The sequence below is a fragment of the Tachysurus vachellii genome, chromosome 17 (assembly GCF_030014155.1).
Source record: "Tachysurus vachellii isolate PV-2020 chromosome 17, HZAU_Pvac_v1, whole genome shotgun sequence".
NCBI classification, from domain to species: Eukaryota; Metazoa; Chordata; class Actinopteri; order Siluriformes; family Bagridae; genus Tachysurus; species Tachysurus vachellii.
This window is the reverse complement of record NC_083476.1, coordinates 18,063,485-18,074,497: the sequence shown is the minus strand read 5'-3', so window position 1 is coordinate 18,074,497 and position 11,013 is coordinate 18,063,485. Positions and strand designations below refer to the sequence as shown.

The following is an 11,013-nucleotide window of genomic DNA, read 5'->3' as shown; positions in this document are numbered from 1 at the left end:
TTTTCCCCTTACGTGTAAACAATGACAGTTCATATGATTTATACCAGAGCTGCGGAATGCTCTGGCTGTAACCTTTACGTTAACGCCTTTGCCCTAGCGTTATTGTTCGTCATTGTTATGAATAGTAACATACTCTTTGCTTCGGTTTGCAGGGTGTTAAGCATTAACATTTTTAAAAAGAAGAAATGTTGATAATGGTGACATTTTCTCTAGTTAGATATGTTTATTTGTGTATTCGGAAAGAATCTCTAGGGTCAGCGTGTAGCAGCCGTCAGGGATTTTACGCAGCGTGGTTTCTAGCTGTGTATTTTTTGTCAGGCTGGTGAAAGAATGACTGCTATAAGTGTAGTGTACATAAGTGTAAGTGATAACGGGTTTTGGCCACTTTATGGGAACACGTGTATACATTTTGCATGTTTGCGCAATTATCCAAACAGCATGATGCATAAAACCATGCAGCGTTGAAACAAGACTGTATTTTCTCCTCCAAGCTTTAGCTTTCCAGGTTTGCTGAGCACTGTAACCTCAGATGTCTGGTCACAGATCCGAGTGATAGAATAACGCTTGCTTTCATAGTCACAAGGTTTAATATGCTGCGTGTACTGAGATGTTTTTCTGCTCACCATGGTTGTAAAGAGTGATTATTCTTCTGGCCATTTACCTTTTGACCTGTCTCAGCAACAAGCCGTCTCCGACCACCACGTCTCCGCCTGCCACTGGATGTATAGTTTGTAACCAGAGACTGGTGTGAAACCTCCAATTTATAAAATACTTAAACCAGCCTTTCTGGCATAAAGATATTTGTCGTGAACAAAACTGAAGCTCTTGATCTTTATCAATCAATCAATCAAACTTTATTTATAGAACACTTTAAAACAACCAAAGTTGACCAGAGTGCTGTACAGAAGAATATATACAAATAAAATACTCAACTCATACAAGACATAAAAACAAGAAAACAAACTAAGAAACAAAATGACAAAATCAGGTGTTAAAAGCCAAGGAAAAAAAGTGGGTTTTAAGAAGCGACTTAAAAGAAGACAATGAAGAGGCCTGTTTAATGGGCAATGGCAAATCGTTCCACATTTTAGGAGCTATTACAGCAAAAGCAGGGTCCCCTCAAAGCTTCCGTTTTGTTTTGGGCACATTCAGGAGCAGATGATCAGCTGACCTGAGAGAACGGGTGGGTGTATAAGGGTGTAGCAGCTCAGAAATGTAGGGTGGGGCAAGACCACTTAAAGATTTAAAAACGAATAAGAGAATTTTAAAATGGATCCTAAAATGTATGGGCAGCCAATGAAGTGATGCAAAAATAGGGGAAATGTGCTGGTATTTGCGCGTTCCAGTCAACAGACGTGCTGCAGTGTTTTGAACCATCTGCAGACGAGCAACAGAAGACCCACTAACCCCCACATACAGTGCGTTACAGTAATCCAACCGAGTGGTTACAAAGGCATGAATTACTGTCTCAAAGTGATGACTCGAAAGAAATGGCTTTACTTTGGCCAGCTGCTTCAATTGAAAAAAGCTTGATTTAACAACTGCCCGGATCTGACAGTCAAGCTTAAGGTCAGCGTCGATTTTAACCCCTAGATTAGTTATGGTTTGTTTGTTGTACTGGGCCAAGGCCCCCAAATCAACCGAAGGAGTCCCAGTGGTGCCACCAAAAACCATCACCTCTGTCTTTTTTTCATTAAAACTTAAAAAAATTAAGAGACATCCAGGCCTGGATATCAGCAAGACACTCGAGTAACGGTCTGACAGTGTCTTTCTTTTTAAGAGGCACATAAATCTGGCTATCATCTGCGTAGACGTGGAAAGACATGCCATGCTTCCTGATTATTGATCCTAGTGGGAGTAAATACAAAGAGAAAAGAAGAGGGCCTAAAACTGAGCCTTGTGGGACCCCACAAGAGAGAGGAGCAGAGGAGGACTCAGATTCACCACAATTGACACAGAAAGTCCGACCGTCCAGGTAGGACCTAAACCATTCATGTGCTATGCCCTTGATGCCCACACACTGCCCCAAATGTGAGATCAAGATTTCGTGGTCCACAGTGTCAAACACAGCAGTTAGATCAAGAAGCACAAGAATAACACAATCACCAGAGCCAGTAGCTAAAAATATATCATTACAAACTTTTAAAAGAACAGATTCTGTGCTGTGCAAAGTTTTAAAGCCGGACTGGAAAATCTCAAGAATATTGTGGGCTTTCAAAAAGGCCATTAATTGACTACAGACTATCTTTTCAAGAATTTTTGAAAGAAAAGGTAGTTTGGAGATAGGCCTGAAATTTGCAAGATCTGTAGGATCCAGGCCAGGTTTTTTAATCAGAGGTTGCACTACTGCATGTTTAAACTTTTTTGGAACCACACCTGAAGACAGACTGCTATTAACCACTGCAAGAACAGATGGCCCTACAGTAGGAAAGACCTCTTTAAAAAGCTGAGGAGGAACAGCATCATATGGAGAACCTGAGGGCTTCAACTGATCAACAGTCTCCTGTAACACAGACAAGGTCACAGGCACAAACCTGTCAAAAACAGCAATAAGTGCTCTAGTGGAAGTGACCTTATCAATAAAAAAGTGCAGAAAGTTTTCACAAACAGCCGCGGTGGCATGAAGACAGACAGTTTGCGGAGCATTAAGAACTGAGTCAATGGTCTTGAACAAAACACGAGGCTTGTTACAGTTTGACAAAATAATTTCAGATAAATATTTTCTTTTAACATTTTTCACAATTGTCTGATAATGACGCCAGCAGTCCCTTAGCATTTGAAGTGATACATGCAGCCTGTCCTTTTTCCATTTGCGCTCGGCTCTGCGACACTCGCGTCTGGCAGCACGAACCGTTTCATTCAGCCATGGCTCAGATTTAGTTTTAGGCTGCCTAATTTTCAATGGAGCCACGGTATCTTTGACAGTTTGACAGGTAGAGTGCAACCATGAGCTAAGCAGGCAAGAGCAATCTCAAACAGTACCGGCATATGATCAGAAAAAACTGCGTCATAGATCTCTAGGTTAAGAATAGGCAAACCATACGATAGTACAAGATGTGTGTGGGACCACACACATGCTGCACAAGATTAGAAGAGTCAATGACGTATAAAAATTCCTTAGTCATCTGGTTATCAGGACAACACACATGAACATTAAAATCTTCAACTAGAAAGACACGGTCGTATTTAGGCATAATTTGAGCCAGGAACACAGAAAAGTCATTTATAAAGTCCTTATTGTATTTATTATCTTATTGTATTATCTGAAGAGGGTTTATATGATTAGCTGATAGGTCCACGAATGAGCAAGTGTCCAGGTTTTACTATTAAAGTGTCTTTTGAGTGTAAATGAGTACTATTTTGAAGCATAGTGTAATTTAGAACTGTAAAAATAAATAAATAAATAAATAAATGTGAAGGTTGTAAGTCTTTTATAATGGCTGTCTCTTGTACTTGTTACAAGACATAAATTAAGAGGGAGGTGGCAGGGGAAGTCTGGAAGAACCCAAAGGAAAAGGGAGGTGGAGATGTCCCAAACTTAAAAGAGTCTCGCTGCAACACAGATTCAGTGGTGCTATGACTGGAGGTGGATTCTGGATAAACATTTAAACTGTAGATCTGTTCTACTCGAGCGTTAGAAGAAAGCTACTGAAGAAAAAAACGATGTACAACAGCGGGTATAACGGAGGCTATTCAAAAGCCAAACTGGAATGGTCAGCCAAGAAAATGCACAGACCAGAGGAAAAGGGTTGCGGTTACTACATGAAGATCATCTTCTTCTTTTCTTCACTGATCCAGTCTCTCATCATTGTCAGTCTGGTGCTCTTTTTGGTTTACGGACAGCCGGAGCAGAAAATAGAGGAGAAGAGGGTCCAGGATTTGGAGCAGAGTTATAATAAGCTAAATCTGGAAAAAATGTCTCTTCAAGACAAAGTGAAGAACCTCACCAGACACCTGAATATCACGATTACGGCAAAGAAGGCTGCTGATAAAGAATTGAACACGTTACGTGACCTGGCCAAAAATTCCAGCGTTAGTATAAGTTCCTTGCAAAACAAATGGGTAAGAATTTTTACTTAGTCATGAATCTTTAATACTTTGCAGTGTATTATTCAGAAGACATGCTGTTGTGATTTATATTTTATTCTTCAATTCTAATCCATCATGTCTGCTTACACATGAAATAGTATGATAATAAATGATTATATTATTAATATTATCAAGCTGCGGTTGAAGACCTACTTATTCAGGAAACACTTCAACTAGCACTTCTTTCCTTATCTTTTGCATTTAAAAAAAATAAAAAACTTTGACACATTTTCACTGTAACTTTGAACAAATGTTTTAAACTCATGGTATCATAAGTATGTAACTTAGTGAGCCAGCATTAATGTATTCAATGCTAGAGATTTAAGCAATTATGTACGTCGCTCTGGATAAGGACCTTTACTTTAGTCACTAGTTTTGATTTTGCAAATGAAATATAATGAACCAATCTCTAAAAACATTCAATCATATACATAAAGTGGTGGTTCAGGTGCTTTGGTTTCTGTTCTAATTTTTTTTGCAGAATATTTATGACAGTATTTGTTTATTTTTGCAGCAACTGTGTCAAACCGAGACGAACAAAAGGACAGTCATGAATCCCATTTGTCCCCCATTCCATTACGGCGAAAGTGAGCCATCTTCGTTTTTCATTAACATTCCGTTAAATGAACTCATTTATATCACCGGTTTATAGTTTAACATCACAAAGGCGATTTTTAATGTTAAGATGCATCATATTGAATTGTTTTAATTTCCTCAGGCCGAAGCTGTGTGTACGGCCTTCAGAAATCTGAAGAAATGCTGAAACTTGTCCAGGCGAACTTCACCGAACAAATGACTACGATGAGAATTAAAATCGAAAACGGCAATAAAGACAAACTTTTATATCAACTGGAAGCGATCGGGCTGCGACGAGACAAAGCCTCCCTTCAAGAAAGGATCGAAAAGTATGAGAAATCGTGTAAGGAGGATTTTGTTCATTCTTTGCAAGGAATCCCGAACGTAACCAGGGAGTTTCTTAAAAAGGTTGATGATTTATTCATGAAGCACGAATCCTTCCAGCTCACGTGTGACAAACAAAGCACGAAGCTTGAAGACATTCGTGTAAACTGCAGCAGCCTGTCCAGAGAGGTAGAGAACAAGCTTCAGGCATATCTGGACAAAGTGGGGAGTCAAGTCACGGCTATTCTAGGCGCGAACGCCAAATACCAAACAGAAAACAAACGACTGTCAGAGGATGCCACGTGGTGCAAGGGGAACCTCAGTGCAACTGTTGAGGAGAAACAAAGGACTCTCATGCAAACCCAGCTGAAGCATGATGAAGAAAAGGAGAGGCTCCTGCTGCAGGTCAGACAGCTGACCGAAAATGGCAAACTTAATGAAAATCTACTGTCTGTGAAAGAAATCGACATTAAAATTCTTAACGAGAAGGTCAATGGCCTCAACATGTCATTGACCACTTGTAAGGTGGGTTTTCACTATGAAATATCATTCTAACATTCTATACTTTATAAGGCTTAAAACTACGAAATGATTTCAAACGAGTGATTTTTTCCTTACAGGCATCACAAAGAAATCTCGGACAATTTTCTACGGGAAGGTCCAACTCTTGGGTCTTGGGTTCTGCCGGGTCACAGGTGAACGGACTTGGTAGCATTGGACAAAGTACAGCAGGACTGAGCAATGCAGGTTCAAGCGGTACGAGTCCACTGGGTCGTACAGGTTTGGTTGTACCAGGGGTTAACAACGCAGGGTCGAGTGGAACATCCGGCATCAGAACATCGCCATTTGGAGCGGGAACCAGTGTATCTGACAACCAGTTTTCAGGTAAGAAAAAACAAGCATGACCTTTATTCCTTGCTTTGTAATATTATGGTGGCAGTATAACACTTTTAATTCTTTTGTTTCTGCTTCTGTTTTATTTTTTTGTCTCTAGCACAAATCACTCAACACTTGCGAGAGCTTCAACGTTATGCGAAAACAGACTAAAGGGTCCAACATCCAGTGCAAAGATCCAGATGTATACAGAATAGATGTATGTAGATACAGATGAAATAGATGCGGACAGGAGGAGATGATGAATTTTCTATAACAGCGGCTCTGACAGTACAGTACAGTACAGTAGAGCTGCTACAGAACAAACAACAGGTTTATATTAACACAGTGTCCTTTCTATAGTAAAAACTCATTCTATAAACAGGGAACGTCAAATAATCTATATAATAATCCTGAGAAAAACATTGAAGTATTGTATATTATATATTGTATTATATATCTTTCATGGAAGAAGTCTCAGGTTTCCAGAGCTTTTCAGAGCAAGTTTCCGCCACAGGAGAGTCTTCAGGACAGACCGAGCAAACTCATGATTTCTGGTTTCTTGTGAAATACAAACTATATTTTTTTATGACATTATATTTTATTTCGGTTGGGAAACAACTGTTTATAGCTGTGATAATGTACATGATAACCAAGAACGAATCAGCTCAACAACATAAATGTGACTATATACAGATCGAAAACTCTACTTGATGTTTGATAATAACGTGGTGTAAAAGGGACAGAACACTTCTGGTTTTAATGAACTATTAAGGTCAGTATTTAAGTAATACAAGTATACATGCAATATTATAAGTAAGTCATTTGTTTTATTCGTTATCTTGTACTTACTCTTTTAAAAAAAACACCAGTAATAAAAAGCACAAATGAAAACACATTTTTTACTTCATGTGTACATCATGAATGTTTACATTTTAAATTCAAATCGAATCTGTTATCGGTTAAATCCGGTTAATGTCCGGCAAAGGATCGTCAGTAAACAAGAGTGTTTTGATTGTGATGCACTTTAAGGGGAATTATCTAATCTAAATCGTTTTTCCGCTTCACCAGAGACGGCTGTTTGTCTGACAGGCTATTTATCGCCCATATTTGGAAGGGTGGATTAAACAATGATTCACCTCTGCTCCAAAAGTCAGGTGCAAGCAATCAGTATTATTAAAAGGTGACGCATCTATCTGTCTAACACCCCTAAAATAACTCTGGCCAACCACAGCCTATTGTGATAGGAATTTTTTATATATATTTTTAAACAAAACCCTCTTCAACCAAAGGAAATCAATTCCCAGCCAAAGCCGTTCATTCAGCCACGTTGGCAGCGAGGTTAGATAACACACTCAGTTTTTTTCTATTCAAATGGATGCGCTTGTTCAAATAAAAGACAGCAAACAATAAAAATAGGTAGAGAATGAAGAAATAAATAAACACACCTTAAAGCTTGGCAGTTTATTCAGGATATACCTACAGAGAGGACACATTGTCTTTCCAAACGTCCACAGAGAGACATTGGCACTGATAAGCTGCACTACATGTGCAGAATGTAAAACAATTAGGATAGTTTCCCATGCTGACTTGCTTCCTGTGAGAAGCGATGCCAAAATCATCGTAATAAAAAAAAAAAATACAAAAGCTTAAGTGGAGCAGAAACAAGGCGCCAATTAATAAATAATGCAGTTGCATAATGGAAGCCACGGTTCTGCTAAAAGGATATCCTTTGTTTAGCATAAGTGACTTCCACTTAAGCATGCTTTGCTCTGAGAGACGCTTGTAACGTTAGCATCTGTGACATCTGAACAATACGTCCTTGAGAAAATGTTTTGCTTATTTACTGGCATTAAAGATTTCATCGGACTGGAAACGTGCCGTCCTCGTGATGTCGTCAAGCTTTGAGAAGAAACTGACTGGTTTAGACGTTAAAAATAAATGCATTTGGGTTGGATTTTTTTTTCAAGTTTTCTTTTAAGTGCAACTTATAACAAATCTGATGTTTGTGTTTATTTAACATCATACTGCAGGCCATGATATTGTTCAGCATTCAAATAAAAAAAAAATAATTTTGGAAGCTCAACCAAGAAAAATGGATGAAAAAAATCATGATATGGGTGCAATATCTTCTCCGCCGTATAAAGGAACGGATTGTGGCTATTATTAAAACCTCTATTTTACAACAAATCAGTTACGAAACTCTGACCATGGTTATTCAAGTTCTCTTGACGCCCTCAGCGCTAATTGCACTTCCTACATTGTTGGGCCATTAGGACTTCATGGTAAAGACATTAAGAGGTCAAAACCTTTTGTTCTACTCTCTAAGAATAATGTGAACCATTTATAAATAAACTCATATAGATAGCTCATTGACTCATATAATTATCTTTCACACTGCTACAATTAAAGTACTACTACTACTATTTTGAGGTTTTTTGTTTTTTTTTTTACCCATAAATGCAAACTGTATCTTTAGGTGTGACTCTACATTAAGTTCATATCGAGCAAGTACTTTTACGCTGCACATATCACAACTGCTTTGAGTCAAGCTTGAGCTTACACTTGTGTCAATTATTGTGTAAGTTATAATTCATAAAAAACTCTCCGGTCTTAATAACAGTTCATAATCACACCCTCCGGTGTCACCCAAATGAGAATGAGGTTCTTTTTTGAGTCTGGTTCCTCTCGAGGTTTCTTCCTCTTCCATCTAAGAGAGTTTTTCCTCACCACAGTCGCCTCAGTCACCTCAGGCTTAATCATTGGGGATAAATACAAACACATTTAAATATAAGTCTAATATTAATCCTGAAAAGTATGTACTATATTTCTTATGTCCTGTAAAGCTGCTTTGAGACAATGTCCATTGTTAAAAGCACTATACAAATAAAATTTAATCAAATTGAATTAAATCTGCTATATATATATTTGGAAATATTTCAAAATGCAGTTCAAATAAAATTGGTCATGGCAGCATTAAAATCTAGAGAAAATAAGATTCATGAAGTGATTTTCTTTTGCATAATAACATTTTTTTGTGACTCCAAACTCTCAGATTTCAAAGAATAAAGTATTACACAAAATATGAACCCTGTGTATGCTCATACATGGAATCATCTAATAAGACAATCATGTGTAAGCATCAAAATGATGAAAAATGATGAAAAATTCTTTAACCATATTGTTTGGGTGATTCTGTGCCTGTTATAGCTTCAGATTCCTGCTTTTGGTTAATGATGTACAATCTCTTTATGATGTAAAATGATGGTTAATGATGTAACATCTCTTTTGAGATGTTTTTTTTCTCACCACGGATGTAGAGTGATTATTTTAGTCACAGAAGCTTTATTTTCAGCTCCAACCTGTTTGGACCTTGCTGATATCTTAAAATATTATACTGGTTACACAATATCACTACAAACTGTTGTAGAAAGGACATCATTTGCATTTGCATTATTACCTGTCCAGTGTCACCCAATGAGGATGAGGTTCTCTTCTGAGTCTGGTTCCTCTAAAGGTTTCTTCCTCATATCATCTCAGGGAGTTTTTCCTCACTACCGGCTTGCTCATTAGGAATAAATGTTATAGATATATGGTGACAGAGGGGCACGGTGGCTTAATGGTTAGCACGTTCGCCTCACCCCTCCAGGGTTGGGGGTTCGATTCCCGCCTCCACCTTGTGTGTGTGGAGTTTGCATGTTCTCCCCGTGCCTCGGGGGTTTCCTCCGGGTACTCCGGTTTCCTCCCCCGGTCCAAAGACATGCATGGTTGGTTGATTGGCATCTCTGGAAAATTGTCCGTAGTGTGTGATTGCATGAGTGAATGAGTGTGTGTGCCCTGCGATGGGTTGGCACTCCGTCCAGGGTGTATCCTGCCTTGATGCCCGATGACGCCTGAGATAGGCACAGGCTCCCCGTGACCCGAGGTAGTTCGGATAAGCGGTAGAAAGTGAGTGAGTATATGGTAACAATGTTAAACTTCAAAATTTTTATTGTTTCTATATTTGTGCAAAGCTGCTTTAAGACAATGTGAATTGTTAAAAGCGCTAGACAAATACATTTAATACAATTGAATTGAATATCCGAGGTGTTTCTCTTGGCAGAACTGCCGCTCACTGGATATTGTTTTTCACACCATTCTGCGTAAACTCAAGAGACTGTTGTTCTTGAAAATTCCAGGAAATCAGCCTGTCTGGCACCAACAACCATGCCACAGTCAAAGATAACGTCATTGAGATAACATTTGCTCCCAGTTTTGATGTTTGTGAACATGTAGATAAAGCTCTTGACTTGGATTCGAACAATTTGGTGCATTAAGAAAATTGCATAAATGTAACAAGAAATAAAGTGCATGCTGGGCGTATAAAGTGTAACCTTATTCAAGTAAAACCTGTGAGCTAGTCTAGGTAATGGAAGGACGGTGGAGAAGAAGTGAATCAAAGACGGTTTAAATGAAGGCATAGATGAAGGGTAGAAGGAAGGAAGGTTAGAAAAGGATATAGTAGGTACCCAGAGTACCGATATGTGCTAAAGTTAAAGTTCATCAGTCCGGTGTGTCTCTGAAATGGTCCACCGCCCAACAGTCCTTTAAGCCAACGCCTGGTCAGTGCTAAAAATGATGCATCGTTGAAAGAGGTGAAAGGAGACTGACACAATATGAGGAAATGAACAGACAGCCAACATCAGTGCCAAAAGATCAACAAAAAAAAGGCTTCGTTCGTAACACTTTGACATGAATGAGATTTGGTAGCAGACAGCCGTACTTTTAAACCAAAAAGACAAAGAGAAATAGAAATAGACATCGCTACTGAAATTATTTCCTGTAGGTACTGTATGCCTTGGCAATTCCTTTCAGTAAGCTACTTTTAAGTTTAAATCTAAAATAATTTCTATGAATAAAATGCTGTGTTAGCGTCTCAGACACTCGGATACTGAAATTTATTTGAGACTGTTAGTCAAATCACGTTTTGGAGACTTCTGAAGCTTGCGTCCATGGCTGTACTTAAGGGCGGATCTCCTCAACAACCTCAGAGAGGAAAAAGCCATAATCATCAGTCTCATGAGGAAAGAACAAACGGAAAGTGTGGAAAGAGGAAAAATACGGCTGCGACACCTCCACAAACAATATCAGTGACAGAAATAAAATTTGCAA

The 11,013-nt window shown here is 38.6% G+C and overlaps 1 protein-coding gene across 2 annotated transcripts; it reads left to right on the top strand.

The window, feature by feature from the left end:
- Positions 1-3,543: 3,543 nt before the first annotated feature.
- plvapa (plasmalemma vesicle associated protein a) lies at positions 3,544-6,760 on the top strand. Of its 2 annotated transcripts, none has more exons than XM_060891137.1 (5): positions 3,544-4,062; positions 4,604-4,676; positions 4,808-5,514; positions 5,610-5,852; positions 5,984-6,760. In XM_060891137.1, exons 1-5 carry the CDS (start codon positions 3,664-3,666, stop codon positions 6,098-6,100), a joined length of 1,539 nt encoding a protein of 512 aa, XP_060747120.1. In that variant the 5' UTR covers positions 3,544-3,663; the 3' UTR covers positions 6,101-6,760. The 2 variants fall into 2 exon arrangements, with proteins under 2 accessions (XP_060747120.1, XP_060747119.1); XM_060891136.1 differs by having other exon boundaries at positions 5,610-5,874.
- Positions 6,761-11,013: the final 4,253 nt, after the last annotated feature.

Coding starts and splice junctions, on each gene's coding strand:
- plvapa (XM_060891137.1), top strand. CDS start 3,664: ATGTACAACAGCGGGTATAACGGAGGCTATTCAAAAGCCAAACTGGAA. Junction 4,063..4,603: donor GTTCCTTGCAAAACAAATGG/GTAAGAATTTTT, acceptor TTATTTTTGCAG/CAACTGTGTCAAACCGAGAC. Junction 5,853..5,983: donor CATTTGGAGCGGGAACCAGT/GTATCTGACAAC, acceptor TTTTGTCTCTAG/CACAAATCACTCAACACTTG.